Source organism: Larimichthys crocea, chromosome XVIII (genome assembly GCF_000972845.2).
Source record: "Larimichthys crocea isolate SSNF chromosome XVIII, L_crocea_2.0, whole genome shotgun sequence".
NCBI classification, from domain to species: Eukaryota; Metazoa; Chordata; class Actinopteri; family Sciaenidae; genus Larimichthys; species Larimichthys crocea.
Window position 1 is genome coordinate 9,494,038 of NC_040028.1, and position 15,077 is coordinate 9,509,114.

Below are 15,077 nucleotides of genomic sequence, written 5' to 3' on the forward strand. Positions count from 1 at the left end.
AAACGGAAAAATGGAGACAACCTCCGGTAAATATTATTGTCCCGAGACGTGGTCGCAGCAACAGTTGGCGCCATTCATGTGTGTGTGCACACAAGCACGCACACACACACACACACAAACGCATGTACACACAGTCAGGTATGCAGAATAATCAGTGAGGCAGTGAGGTTATGGATAAACTGCCAAACACCCCTCTGGAGCCAGAAAAGCAAAGATGCAGGGAGGGGAGGCGGGGTGTTCGAATCTTTTGTGTCCATCAGTGAGGCCCACTGACAGGAAAGGACAGTGACCAGAGGGTCAGAGAGAACTCAGCACAACCTCTGACCTCCAAATGTTCCCGTCAAACCAAGTCCATGCTTTCAACATCTGCTTTTGCGCAGCCTGTCCTCTTTTATTTCCTTTCATTTAAACAGAAAACTTCAATGTTTGGTAGCTAGCGGAAACCAGATCAGTGTTTGAAGAGGAAAAGCTCGAAGAGAAAGCTCGGGATTCATAGTTGAAAGTAGAATTTAAAAAAAAGAAAGTGTTGGGATGACAAAGAAGGAATGGGTTGTTCTTACATTCTTTGGTGTTACGTGGTGCGTTCTGGCAGGAGTGGCAAACCATCCCATAGATGTTCTTGGGTCTGTTTTCCAGCATGTAATACCTGGAAGACATAAAATACATGAATATATGAACCAGCAACTTGTTACACTATATTATTAAGCTACATTAGACCTTGTTGGGCTTACTGGTAACTTAACAGCAAAGAGATTTCTTCCAAAAATCAACTGTAAAGAGTTTTTATATTAAACATTTGCAATAATTGGAAGCATGGCAGGTGTGCATACGGTATGGCCCCTTTTAAACATACCGTACCTACATGGTGCATAAGTATGGGGAGGCAGCTGAGGTGAAAAGTTTGACTAAGTGAAGAAATGTACATAATTGATGCCCTAAAGGCACTAAACATGGCTTGGTACATATTATCTCCCTGAGTCATGAAGCGTCTATTAGGGGAAAGGAAAGAAACAAGGAGTCGAGTCTGCGATTGAATGGCATTAAATCATTTAGGCTTGAGAATATGAGCAGCGTGAATGCATAATATATGCAGTCAGGTAATTAACTGACGCCTTTCATTTATCTGGATATAGTCCAGAGGTACTGGTTCAGTCTTGTTGCTTCTGAGAAGAATTCATTTAGAGATTTCGAAGGGTTGTGGTGGACACGCGTTTGAGGGATCGTCAGACTTGTTTACTGGCGATTGATTTTGGATTTCTGCCATTAGACAATGTATCCTATGCACAGTTACAGATGTTAAACAGATTTTAACAGTTCATGACAATGAGCAGACATCATCTGACTCATTGATGACAAATTACTCGTTCAGCACTTCTAGAGTATTAACTCAGACCGTTCTTCTTCATTCTAAATCGTCTGTTATATTGCATGATACAGTCGTGGGCATGAAATCTGCTCAACGTTCGCAGATGCTTTGCACAACCATGCAATAATTTAGCAAATTATTCTGATGATTTCTAGACACAAAAATCTCTCACGTCATATCAGTTATGAAAATTTGAGCTGAGTTCATGCTGTTCAGATTCAATTCAGATAAAAAAAACACACATACACACGGATGATATTTCTTCATCCTCATGGACTGCAGCTAATGTTTGAAAAAGTCAGTGCTTAATAACGGCTTAAGCGTTAATTATTCCAAAGTGCTACTGAAGTTGCTCACAGGAAAAACGAGCAGATAAACACGTCTGTCGCGACAGACTTCTTCTCATATTCCTCCAGGTCTTTTCCTCTGCTGAGATACAGGCTTTAACTGTACTTGATTACAACTGTTCAGGCCTGTTCTGTTCTGCATCCAACATGTATGGACTCTGCTAAACCGCAGCGTACAAAAACCCATACATATACGCTGTGGCATTTATTCAGATATAGACATAGACATGACCAAACTCAGTGTTCCTGAGCACACTCGTCCCTGCAACAATCCTAATCACTAATCAAAAGCAAAAACATCCTGTGAAAGGAGACTGAGAGCCAAGAAAAGTAGAAGGCGGAAGGACAGCATCCAGATTGATGACAAGAGGAGGAACATTAAACATTAAACTCTTTGCTGGAGTGGGACGGTTATCCAATAGCCCCAAATCATGAATCTCTTATATTTATGTCAATTCATTCAAGATGTACTTAATTATATACTGTCCACATTTAATTATAGATATCACACGAAATATGATTCAGAAAAATAATCATGTCCTCACTTGACAAAAGTGTACATGTAAAATATCTATTGCACAGCAGGAGAGCAATTTAACAGTAAGAAAGAAACAGTGCGGTGTTGACACAGCCAGTCAGTTTCTCCCGAGAGTCAAAGAGTGATGGATGATGGGAACAATGAGCGAGGAAGAGGAGAAGAGGAAGGTCTGGTAATGTTTAAACATCCTTTATTGAATTAATATGTTTAAGTGACAGGGAGTTGCATCCACGGCTGTCATGTGCAAATGAAGAAGTTTAGGATTTAGTGCGTGTTTGCACATAAAAGGGAGGCAGCATATTAAAATAAAATGAGGACAACAGGGTGGTCCAACTCATGCTACATTAAAGGGATAGTCTGGGTATTTTGGAGTGGGGTTGTATGAAATACTTATGCATAGTCAGTGTATAACCTAGAGCAGACGGTTGTTAGCATGCAACCAGCACAGAAGCAGAGCTAAGCACTGCTGTGGACAGGGTCAGCAGAAAAACATATTTCAGCCACATAAAAGGGGCCCATCTGAAAAATATCAATATGCAACTTAAATGTACGCTATTAAAGAATATCGCATCGTGCTTTCATACACCAACGTTCTTGGCACAAACCTGAAAAAATTACACTTCACGATTCATGTTTCAATTGTTTCTTTTAAAGATGGTTCATGCTTTTGTTTTTTTTCCTGGCTGTGACTCTGTAACTTTGATCAAAACAACTGATCTGCTGCATAATACAATGCACGACACACTTGGCACACTAGGCATTTTTCTGCTGACATGTCCGTAGGTCAACTTCTGTTCCAGGATCCCTGTCTGCGTCTTAAAAACAAGGAGCGAGCTGGCTGCCATTTCCTGCAGATACCACATTGATTATGCATAAGTGCCTCATATAACGACCATTTCAAAATACCCAAACTATCCCTTTAAAGAAAGTGTATGAAGACCATATACTGTATGTGTCCCTGTATGCATAAAAATAAACAAGATTCAACTGATTCAGCTGAGTCAAGCTCAGCCAAGTAAAGTAAATTTGTTATCTTGCATCCACTTTGATAAGGCCAAAAAAAATATTTAACTTTCAAATTAAAATGAATAATGAATGAAAGATTTGGCAATCTCTGACAGACAAATATCTGTGTGTTTGTCAGTGTTATCTACATTTTCCACACAAATCGTACTCTGCATGCTCAGAAGTCAAAGACACTATTTGTATTCCATTATGTATCATTTACAAGCGTCCTCTACCAATTTTAATGAGCGTTCCTGCGTTCCTGTGGGGAAAGTTTCCAGGAGATTCTGAATCAAGTCGGATGCCATAACTTTTCCAAAATTTGCTCATGCTGTTGTTTGTGTGCATGTCGGAACGCATCTTGTTGATTACTTCCTGTGAAGTGTGTAATCAGGACACCTCTTATGGTTATTTTATGAAACGCTCATGCAGACACTTTTGTGGAAAACGACGGTTTCAAGTAACTAGAGCTAACATCAGGGTGCCGTCAGATGTGAATTTGGTTTGGTTCTCGTCATGCAGACTGTGATGGACAATTGCGTGCACGCATGTTTGATTCAAAACACATTTTTTTCAATGGTTTCATAGGATTCCAGTGATCTACAGGTGGCAGTAACATGCCAAGAAATGCAGCAAGTAAAGGCAGGGAAGAAGGAGACTGCAAATGAACGTGGTTCAAGTTGCTTTCCTGGAAAGATGCATTCAACGGTTTTTGTTTTTCTCAGTCATCATTGCTTTTCTCCTTCACTGACTTCTCCATGTGTGTTTTGGAGTCAAGAAGCTGACTGCGTAATGAGTTGCTGCCTCAGTAAATCGACTTTAAGCTCAATGTAAACACAAACTTTTGTTTGCTGCTGATCAGGGCACCTTTTGAGGAAGGCACCGAAACCCGCAGCCTGCTTCAGTCACAGCTCTTTGTGCAGTCACTTTAATAATATTTGAAAGATGCTCAGCAAAGCGTTTTTTTCTGTAGTAAATAGGTTTTGAATCTTTGTGTTTCTGGTGTTTACCCTGGTAAACAAGGTCCGCATTCCGCATCACTGTCCGGCGTCCCTGCTATGCGTACAGAGGCTTTGTAGAGGGCGTCACAGTCTTTATGCCGTCTGCAGATCTCATACTTTCCTTTGGAGTATTTCCCCTGTGGGCACGGCACACAGGCAAAGTCTTCATCCTTCACACCGTAGCCACAGGTCTGTAAAACACAGAGACGAACATAAAGACATAAAGTGTCTCACATTACATCTGTTATAATGTGATTCTAAACGAGCCCGACACTCTTCAGATAATGAGATAATTTACAACTGTGCTGTGAACACAAAAAGAGCACACCGCACACTCGCAAACGCACATCTGTTTCTATCCACGTCCTTAGCAAATCTGGCATTACTGTTTTTGAGATGACAAAAGAGAAATCTGATCAGTCGCAGGGGTCCCTGTGTGTGTGTGTGTGTGTGTTTGTGTGTATTTATGTTTATATGTGTTTGTGGGGGGGGTTGCAGCTTTCCATGTTTGGCAGTGTTAAAGATTACCACCTCATCATTCTGTCTTCTACCATCAATCTCCTCCCATCTTTGCATGTTGATTTCTCGCATTGGGGAGGCCAAACAACAGGCCACACACACACACACACACACACACACACACACACAAACACACACACACATACGGAGACATATTTTCTTTTTCTTTTTTTGGTCCCTCTCTTTCATCTTTCGTTTTTCTCTTACTTTCATCTGTTTGTTAAAAGAAGCCTATGCCTCTTAGCTTTGGGCTACAGCAGACCGACTCTTAGAGAAATGTGATATTTATTTCCCTCCTGTTTGATTTCCACGACTCTCAGTGTGATTGTTTGATTTAAAACTGCGCCCAGCTATCGGCAACATCTTGTCGCTTTGGGTTAAAACTCTCTTTGGATCTTTTGTACACAGGATCACCACGGCTCTGCTTCTGTCCATTCGCTCAAGAAACTGAATCTTATTTTTATTTTATTTTTTCAAAGCAAATTTGTCACCTCTTTGAATCTTGTGTATCATAAATCTAGGAGGTAGGGGAGAAAAAATTAAATTAAATTAGAGGGTTTTTTTTTCATCGTTGCCTTTACTTTGAAAGTTGACCATGAAGGCAAGGGTGGAGAAATGGAGAGGGAGAAAGAGGGGGTAACAACATGCAACAAAGGTCCCAAGTGGAATCAAACAGGGGAGGTTGCTTAAACCGCCAGGCCGCAAGGTCCCCCCAGGGACCAAACCCTCAATGTTGAGCAGCTTTCACACATCATGCAAGCGGCCTTGAAACTTCAATACCAAGGTCTTTAATGTTTCCTCATGTGTCCATAACTTTCAACGCTCAATAAGGGTTAGGAAATCTGGAATATACGTCTGACTTCAGTGTTTATTTTTGTATAAACTAGGATGAAAATGCAATCCAGCAACATTGCATACAATCTGGACACAATATGCATTTAAATAAAAGCATCCTTGGATGTCTTTATCATGTGCGATGTATCATCCACTGTCTGTGTGTGTGTGTGTGTGTGTGTGTGTGAGCATGTTCCCTCTGAAGTCTCAGTTGTGAGGAGGAACCCTATGGTTATCCCATGATTAAAAGGGTGTCAAGAAACACACACACATACGCAGGGAAATCTCAGGGGAGAGAAATAACATATGAATTACAGACTGCGGCACCGAGGATCAGACAGACAGGAGAAAGTGCAAAGGGGGCTCTCATCTCACTGATTGAACATCTTTTCTTCTCTCGTGTTCGTATCGCTCGCAAATGTCCAAATTACTTTTCACGACAGACCGAGCTTTTCATTTTTTATCTTTGTCTTGGACAGCGGATTACCTGATTTTACAAGTTCAAACACAACACACGGTTGCGGATGCTTACTAGAAGCACATGGGAGCGTGGTGAGCGCAAGGCAGGAAGAAGGGAAGCAGGGAAGGAAGGAAAAAAAACAAGCACGGTGTGGACAATCATGACATTTCTATTAGCTAATAGATCTAAGAGAGACAAGAACAGATGAAAGGACTGAAGCAAAAATGGAAGTGTGAAGGATGAAAGTGTCAGTTTGTTGCTTTGTTTTAAGCCGTAACTCTTAAAATGGAAATGCTCATGACTAAAATATTTCAATATCTACCGGACAGACTGAAATTATGTAAAGATATTCATGGCCCCCAGAGGATGGCTCCCACTGACTTTGGAGATCCCCTAACTTTTATCTCTAGTACCAACATGAGGTTGGTATTTGTGGCTTTGAGTGAAATGTCTCAACAACTCTTGGACGGAAACATTGGTATGTTAACATGTTGATGTTGATGCATTAAGTGGATCCTCACAGAGTCTCTAGTATGACGTGTTTGGGGACTTGTTCATCAAGGTTTCATAAAATCAAATTCAGAAATTCATGTGATGAATTCATTCTGGTTTAAAAAACTGTAGATGCATGGTGACATGAGTGAACATCTTTAGCTTATTAATGTTTGAGCAATTCAAATTCAGCTCTGCAGATTTAACTTTAAAGAACAGTTCCCCTAAACTAGACTAAACTCAGTTTGAGTTTCATAATAACTTGTCAGTGTTTGCACAGGTTGATCCAGCTCTAATTGTACCCATTGTTAATACTGTATATATATACATCTGCACTCTGCAGCATCATGCTTACATCAAAAGAAAACTTAAAATACAAAACATTTGAAGCACCACAAATAAATTAGAGTGACTATAATTCATTCTTTTCATCCTTGAGTGCGGCTGTCTCTGTTAAGAGGGAGTGGCACCCCGAGGTGCCAACTGAAGCGTTTACTTTGGCTCTGTTTGCTTTAGCTGTCGGCAGACTGCCTGACGGAGGCTAAATCACTATGTGACTACTGCAAGTCAATCAGTGTAATGCATGCCTTCACACACCGATGTCAATGAGAGCAATAAACCAGAAGAAATTGTTCATTTGAATTTAGGCACTCTTCACCGTGCAGCTATGTGTGCACTTCTGTGTGTGTTGTGGGAGGTCTGAGCAAAAAGTTCAGTATAAAGTCAGCGTTCGTGCTATTAATCGACTCTGGATTTGGCTATGTATATAGATATGAAAAAGCTATTTAATTACAGTGGCAAATGTGTGTGTGTGTGTGTGTGTGTGGCTGTGTGTCTCACCATATGTGGCTCTTGGCCTGGTTGGCACTGAGGGCAGGCCTGGCAGCTGTTACTGGTCTGGTTGAAGAATTCGTACTCTCCACAGCTGGAATATTCCGCACTAGCAAACATACAACACACCTGGGGGGGACAGACACAGAGAGAGGCATTCAAAAAGTGAGACTTTTTCATTAAATATGGATAACATTGTGTACTCAAATGTCAGCCTGCTTAGGGGCACTTCAACAGTGACTGTCTTATGCTTGATTTCTTAGTATAATAACAAAAACAAAAGAGCTGCATTTTGTAAATTCATCTGTAAACTATGGTCAAAAAAGACAAACACCTAAAATGGATTTTGTCTGACCAACAGCACTGACACCTGAAGGCAACAATTCACTTAATGCTTTTAAACTTTTATTGCAATCTGGAAAATGATTTTTTTTTAAGTATTAAAATGTTTATACTGGGATGTGACCCAATTATACTGTGTATACAATGTACAAACACTCCTGTTTTAATGCACGTGGGAAGTCCAAATATCTCTTGAGAATGAATAGATCTTCTCATAGATAGACAGGATAGATTTGATCTGTTCTGCAATGAAGACCCCATGTCATCACGTCCTCGAGCAAACTGCATCATATCATAACATCATAACGTGTCACAGGTGGACTGGTGACTGCAAATTAGCCCGCTGAATGGCCGCATTAAGCTATCAAACCGTGAAACCACACATCATCCTGTGTGCTTGCTTGTTTCTGTTTAAGACATTTGAGTTCATTATGATTGACATTCAACATCTGCAGCAGCAGCGGAGACAAATGACTGCAGTGGATGACGGCTGATTTATTCAGTAAAACCAACTGGCTAAGAGTCAACATCATTATTTTAATTGGGGAAAAAAACAAACAGCAAAGAAAACAAACATCATATCCCGACTTCTTCGTCTGTGATACTCAGATTAGTGGAGATCATTGTTCGACTTGCTCGTGTGTGTTCGACGAGGCTGTTTGCACAATACCATTTGCTTATTGTGTATTGTGTGTGTCTGTGCGTGTGTGGCATTGTGTCATTGTGACATTGTGGCTCACTGTAATAAGTAGCATCTGGTATTTATAGCTTTACCAGCACACTTTGTTCTTTTCCAAACAAACTAACTGACTTTTAAAAAATCATCTGCAGTCCAGAAAATGATGGAGGCAAAGAAAATGAGTGCATGACTAACTCTCTCCATCTTTTCTCTATTGTTTTTAATAATAACATCTCCCTCTCTTGTTCCCCTTCCTCATAACCATCTCATGACAGCAAACACAAGACACTATTTGAGTAGACATACAAATGTATGTGTATATGAAGTGTTTGTATGGAGCCCCAATCACCTCAGGCCAAGTAATCTGTTTGTAATTTAAACCACATTCAAATTCACTTGGTCATAAAGATGACCTAATGGAGCAGTGAAGCATTCAGCACCGGTGGCTCCTCTCATCGGATCCATTAGTCACAGTCTATCATTGCTTACAGTAGACGCTCGCTTAGTTAAATGAGTACACCTGCGATCCAGTGATGCATTTCCACCAAGTTCATACAGCAGCTCTGTCGGTCGGTCAGTTAGTCGGCCACAGTTTTTACTTGCCACTGCAAGCAAAGCAATTTTACGATGCTCTTCTTAGTCAGCGTGTTGCACAGTTCTGGGTCATTGTACTTTTATAGGCTTTCTCTTGCACACATTCTCAACTCTGCACTGTGAAGCACTTTGTTTGTTTGCTTGAAGCAACTGCAATAATGAATCCACATTTTTCCCACAGCTGGAAAAACAAACTTCCTGTCACACCAATGTTTTCCGCAGGCAAATTCTACACAAAGAGCTGTCCGACACTTCTCTCTGAGAAGATGTTTAGGAGCATACACCCCTGCATGCTCGCAACACATACAGTACAGCGGGTCTTTATAGTTATCCCTTACAGTTCGATTTATATTAGAATTGAACAGAAACACTGTTGTAAACAGCGTTTACTGAAACCAGTGGTGGAGGACGTATCCTACGAATACCACACTGTATAAAAAAATAATAAAAAATACTCCATTACAAATAAAAGTCCTGTACTGAAAATGTAAATTATTATTAAAAAATAATTAAATACTTGCACTATTGTATTCTGCAACTATTTGACATAGGGCTCCACACAAAAACCAAAGATTATTTTCATTATGAATTATTCTACTGATTATTTTCTTGATTAATCCATGAATTGTTTGGTTTGTAAAAAATTGACATCCTTGAATGTCTCTTTTTATCCAAACAAGCAGTTTGAACCTTCATTTTCTGATAATGCACTATTAATCGACTAATCAGTTAAGGCCACATTTTATATAGTTTAATGTTTGTAACCACTATCTGTAGCTGTAATACTTCCATGTTGTGGAGAAGAAGTAGAAAGTCTCGTGAAATGACAGTGTGTAGGATTTAGTGACATCCAGTGGTGAAGTTTCAGATTGCAACCAACTGAATACCTCACCCTCCTCTTCCAAGCATGTCTCTATAGGGCATTAAAGGATCAGTGAGTTTTCCTATCTAGAGTGAGTGTGCAGTTATTATAATAATAATTAATTCACAATATATTCCATTTCTGCCATATTCTTTAAAGAGTGCTCTACATTCTGGACCTTGAAGTAAAGTAAGCACAGTAATTGAGTAAAAGTTACTTTCCACCACTGACTGAAGCTCAGTTATCACAAAAACTCATCATACTTGTCTCTGTATATAATATTGTACAGTGTTACATCTGCAGTGTACTCCTCTGTCAGTCATTTGTCATCCTTCCATACTTTCCCCAGTAATGTAGTTTATACAAGTGGTTTTGGAATTAGTGGCAATGAATTTCTAATGCCACTGCTTGGTGGTGTAGTAAATTGACACCGCTGACTTAGTCCAAATATCGCTTTCTTCTCGACTAAGTGCTCTTGTGTCAGCCTGTATGTGCACATAGTAAAGGATCAGAGGAAAACGGAGTCGATGGAAGAGGGTGAGGTAGAGGAGGCGTGTGGGAACACTGCCAGTGGGTTTCAACATCGAGACAAGCACAGAATCTCAAGATTCCCGCCCAGATTATAAAGATAGCACATAAGACCTAAAGTCTGGATGACGCAGTGCCAAGTGTGGAGTCATTGTGGCTGTGAACCATACTGTCGGACCGTCAATACGTGAAGAAATATGATGATGGAGATTTTGGTGGAAAAGCTACTGCTCTTACGATATTTTAAAGAGGCGAAGCGTAAGGAAGGAGGAGGGAAAAAACAAAAAGAAAAGAACAGAAGAACAAAAACTGGAAAACAATGGAGGGCAATGGAAAGAATTAATGGAAATAAATTAGGAAATTAAATTAGTTTGGGATTAGAGCTGAATGAAGTAAAGAAACGTTGGTATTAAGGCGAGAATTAAACTAAGTGGTCATGGGAAATTAAAAAGCAAGAGAGAGGAAACAAAAGGAAAGAATAAAAACTTACTAATAATGACGACAGAAAGACGGACTTCTTCTGACCTCTCCTCTCTGACATGTTTGCGTCTTCTTCCTGGAGACAACAGAGAGAAAGAGAAATCGTAATCGTAATGCGCCCCCGCACGTTTGCGTCGAACTTCCCTCACAAAACAGCAAAGTCATGAATCTAAGCATTCCTGCCAACAGTAGTGCTGTCAGTGGGCACATTGTGTGTGTGTGTATGTGTGTGGCCCAGATGAGTTCACTGTCCCGTTACCATCACGTCATCGCCCATAAACATGTAATAGCAACAGAACAGCCCGTGGCATTCCTTAAGCTCATAACTGCAAGCACACATCACCGTTGGCTAACCTCTGCTTCAATAAAGGATGGTGATATCACTTAATAACAGACAATTATCTGCCTATTTCTGTGTTATGGCTCTCTCACACAAGGGTTTCAGTTTTCGACAAAACCAAAACTTTGTCAGTAAAAACATTTTCAGGTTTCACACCTATGAATATGCAGAACATGCAAACTTGCTGTTAATATAAGCTGCAATGATCAACTTGTAAAAACGTGTAAAAATATTACATTTCCATTCACAGCTTCCCCAAAATTAAAATTACAAACAAACAAACAAACAAACAAAGGTTGTGATATTGTGTTGGACAGTGTTTGGTTAGGTAAACAGTCATTAGGAGATTGTGTGTTTGTTTTAGCAACCAAGCTGAATTAATCTGTGTCCCGCTGCTGAAAACTGTCTTAACGACTTTGGCAGGAAAACTTAACATGTTGCAAAGGTAAAGTGAGTAAAAGAGGAATGTGTCAAAATGTGTTTTAGTCAGTTTGTTACTTGTGAAATTGTGGCTGTGTTTGGATGTACTTTAAATGCTGTTCATGGCAACGCACAAAGTCTGTCTATGTGTGTGTATTCCTCTCATGGAGGGATAAATTAATTAGTGTGTGTGTGTGTGGTAGTGTGAAATTGCATATTCAATTATTTTGTACATGTATCTGCAAGATCAGGATTGTATTTACTCTGTGTGTGTCCTGCATCGTCTGCACTAAGCATAAGGCGCTTGTGTGTCAGCATGTGTGTGTGTGTGTAAGTAACTGTAATCATAATCGAAAAGATATGGTTTTTGCAAGGGTCCACAGTAAAGTATCACGTCTTGGACTGTGCTTGAATAGAGATGATGAGCCCAGAATTAGTCAACAAATTGCTCAGAACAAGTTGCAAACAAAATTAATAATATATTATATATGATCAGGAAACACAGCACTCCTGGTGTAAATCAATACCCTCATAAGGAAACACAGTGGAGCAAACTGCTGACTGATGTGCAGCATTTAATAGTAAGAACTGTGTGCTCTGAAGTTTGCTCTCTTCTAAATCATAGATGATGGACTCACATACACACAAAGACACACCAAAGCTCTTTTTTCTTTTAAAACTAGATCAGCACAAGCAGCCTTTGTGCTTAATTAACATTTTCATTCACACTAAAACGTATGTAATCTTTACTACTACTACACACACCATTCTCCTAAGCATTTATTTTTCAAATACTTTCTCCCGATCTTGCAAGATGAAGATGTGTGCATGCATGTGTCTGTGTGTGTGTGCGTGTGTCTGTGTGTGTGTCTGTGTGTGTGTGTCTGTGTGTGTGTGTCTGTGTGTGTGTGGTCTCCGACAGGGTGGCAGTACAGATAAGAGCTGACTAAATGCTGCTTTCTTTCCTGAAGCACAGGAGGTTTCCCACAAATACACTGGAGCTGCTGGGTGTAAATTACTCTCTCCAATTTTAATTTGCTTCTAATCTACAGCTAATTACATGGATTACATTTCATATTTTGAACTCACAAACTCTACCATATCAGCGTCAATAAGGCCTCAAGAATCCAAAGCGCAATCCTTTGATCAACTCGGCGAGTGGAAAAATGAATTTCTCTGGCCATTAAGATCAAATATAAAACTGTAAGTCGCCGTTCCAGACAGTTTTGTAATGAGAGTAATGATGCATATGAGACTGCTGTCAGCCAACAACAAAAACATAAAACCAATGTATTTATTTAACACATATTTCAAATCAACTCTTTCCCATCTACCAAGCAGCTAAAGAAGTCATATTTATGTACACTGGATTAGTAAAGACGACAAGCCCAAACACTAGTTAGTGTTAAAGCACGCACTCACACACAGACTGCAGATGTACACAAACGCACCCTTAATTACTGTTATCTGGTTCGTTTCTCATGGAGTCTCTATGAATGTTAATTACAATATGTGAAAGAAAAGGTTGTAGATGTTTGAATGTGTGTATAGATACTTTTCTTGGATCTAAGGCTTCCGTACAAGCCGTGGCAAATAAATGATTTCCGAGGTGTATCAGGGAAGCCAGTATCATCCTAAACCCTGCTGATAACACACCCAGACCCCCCACAAGACAACAAAGGAAAGAGACAGGAAGTCGTTCTGCCATAATTTGCTGCCAGTTTTACTAAAACAGTGGGAAACATTTGAATACTTCTCCTGAAAAAGGGAACAAAGCTATAGCTTAAGGTCGGCAACACCAATTGTACACTGGATGAACAATGTTTTAAATACACAGATGTGGCCAGAGAATGGGCCGCAGGGGATTGCTGGAATTAATCCTAACTCATGTGGATCCAAGGTGCATTTGTGGCCTGACAAACAGTTCATTTGTTATTTAGATATTCAATATCTGATTATATTTTTATCTCAATCTAGATTCAAATTAAATCACAGGTACGTCAGCGGAACCTAAAACAGAATCCTCAAAACAACCTAGTCACAGGTGTGAGTGACAGCAAAATTAATGACCCATTTTTTTTGCGTTCTGTTTTACAGCACAACAAAAAGTACGGCTGTGGAGATCTGAGTGGCAGGATATCCGGTGTTTGACTTCTTTGTAACAACAGACAGCACTGTTCTCCACTAACCATGAAGGCAGTCACTCCCTAACTTTTAACTAAACTGCCTAAATGCACCTACACTGTTGTTTTGGCATAAAGGGCATATTGTTGTTCTGATTGATGTGCCCCTGGGGTCAAGACAGAATCAATTCAACACATTAACAGCTAAAGTTTAAAATCTACCTGAAGCTGTCGGAAGCATCAAAGTGTGTTTGTTTGTGTGTGTGCGTGTGTGTGTGTGTGTGTGTGTGTGTGTGTGTGTGTGTGTGTGTGTGCGTGCGTGTTGGAGAGAGAGGAAGAAGACGCCATTAAATCTGCTATCTCAGGTCAAAATCTGTCTGTCTGGCTCCAAACCACTGATTCCACTCTTCCATGTCGCAGACTTGAGTGAAAAACCTTCTGATCTTCAATGATGGCTAATTCCCCAACCCCGAGGGTTTGAGCTTGCTTAATTACAGCTTACACACACACACACGCACGCACGCACTCAGATACACACACAAACACACATTAATACAAACCGTAGATATATGCCCACATAGAGTTGGCTTCTGAGGGCAAAATAGACTTAATTGCAGAAGTCCTTGCGGTGGGACCACAACCGGTCTTTGTGTGTGTGTGTGTGTGTGTGTGTGTGTGTGTGTGTGTGTGCGTGCGCGCGTGCGTGTAGACTTGTGTATCGCTACTGAAGAGATAAAAGGGTAGATAGCGCTTTTTTTTTTTCAAATCAGGAAATGAAGAACTGCCAAATGGCTCTGGACCCCCTCAAGGCTACTCATTATGGCATTTAAGTGATGTGTGCACATACACACACACACTCAGGCGCCGCTGTGTTTGAAGACAGCATCTCCTGACACTCTGTTCTACCTCTTTCTACCCTCTCTCTGTCTCTCTAACCCCCGCTCGCTCTCTGTTGGGGCAGGTCTGAGATGAAAGTCAGCTCAAGTCTTTTTTCCCCCCCGAGGGTATTCATCTTCTAACGACCACATAATCTCTGATAAATAACCCTTCTGTCTTTAGCTGTGTCATTATCAGGTAGAGTCTGTGCAGTTCTTTGAGGCACCAGTAGAACACAGCGATTGGACCGGGCAGCTCCCAGTATGAATGCGTTTATTTAATTTAACGCACTGGTGCCAGAGGAAAAACAAATGGACAAACAAAAGACCTTACTATTTTGCAATGTTCACCAGATTTAATAATTTGTCAACATTTTTGCAACCTCCCTTCCTCCCTCAAAGCCTCCCTCCCTCTTTCCCTCCCTTCATTAGGTCTGTCTT

General features: G+C 40.4%; 1 protein-coding gene across 3 annotated transcripts in view; it reads right to left on the reverse strand.

Annotated features, from left to right (window-relative positions):
- The window catches only part of edar (ectodysplasin A receptor), a 42,254-nt gene that overhangs the window by 12,012 nt on the left and 15,165 nt on the right, over positions 1–15,077 (reverse strand). For all 3 annotated transcript variants that reach the window (XM_027291046.1, XM_019268070.2, XM_027291047.1), the window contains 4 exons: positions 10,889–10,954; positions 7,403–7,522; positions 4,267–4,448; positions 561–646 (listed from right to left, as the gene is read on the reverse strand). In XM_027291046.1, coding sequence (XP_027146847.1) covers positions 561–646; positions 4,267–4,448; positions 7,403–7,522; positions 10,889–10,939 — 439 coding nt within the window. In that variant the 5' untranslated portion in view covers positions 10,940–10,954. The remainder of the gene's footprint in view (positions 1–560; positions 647–4,266; positions 4,449–7,402; positions 7,523–10,888; positions 10,955–15,077) is intronic.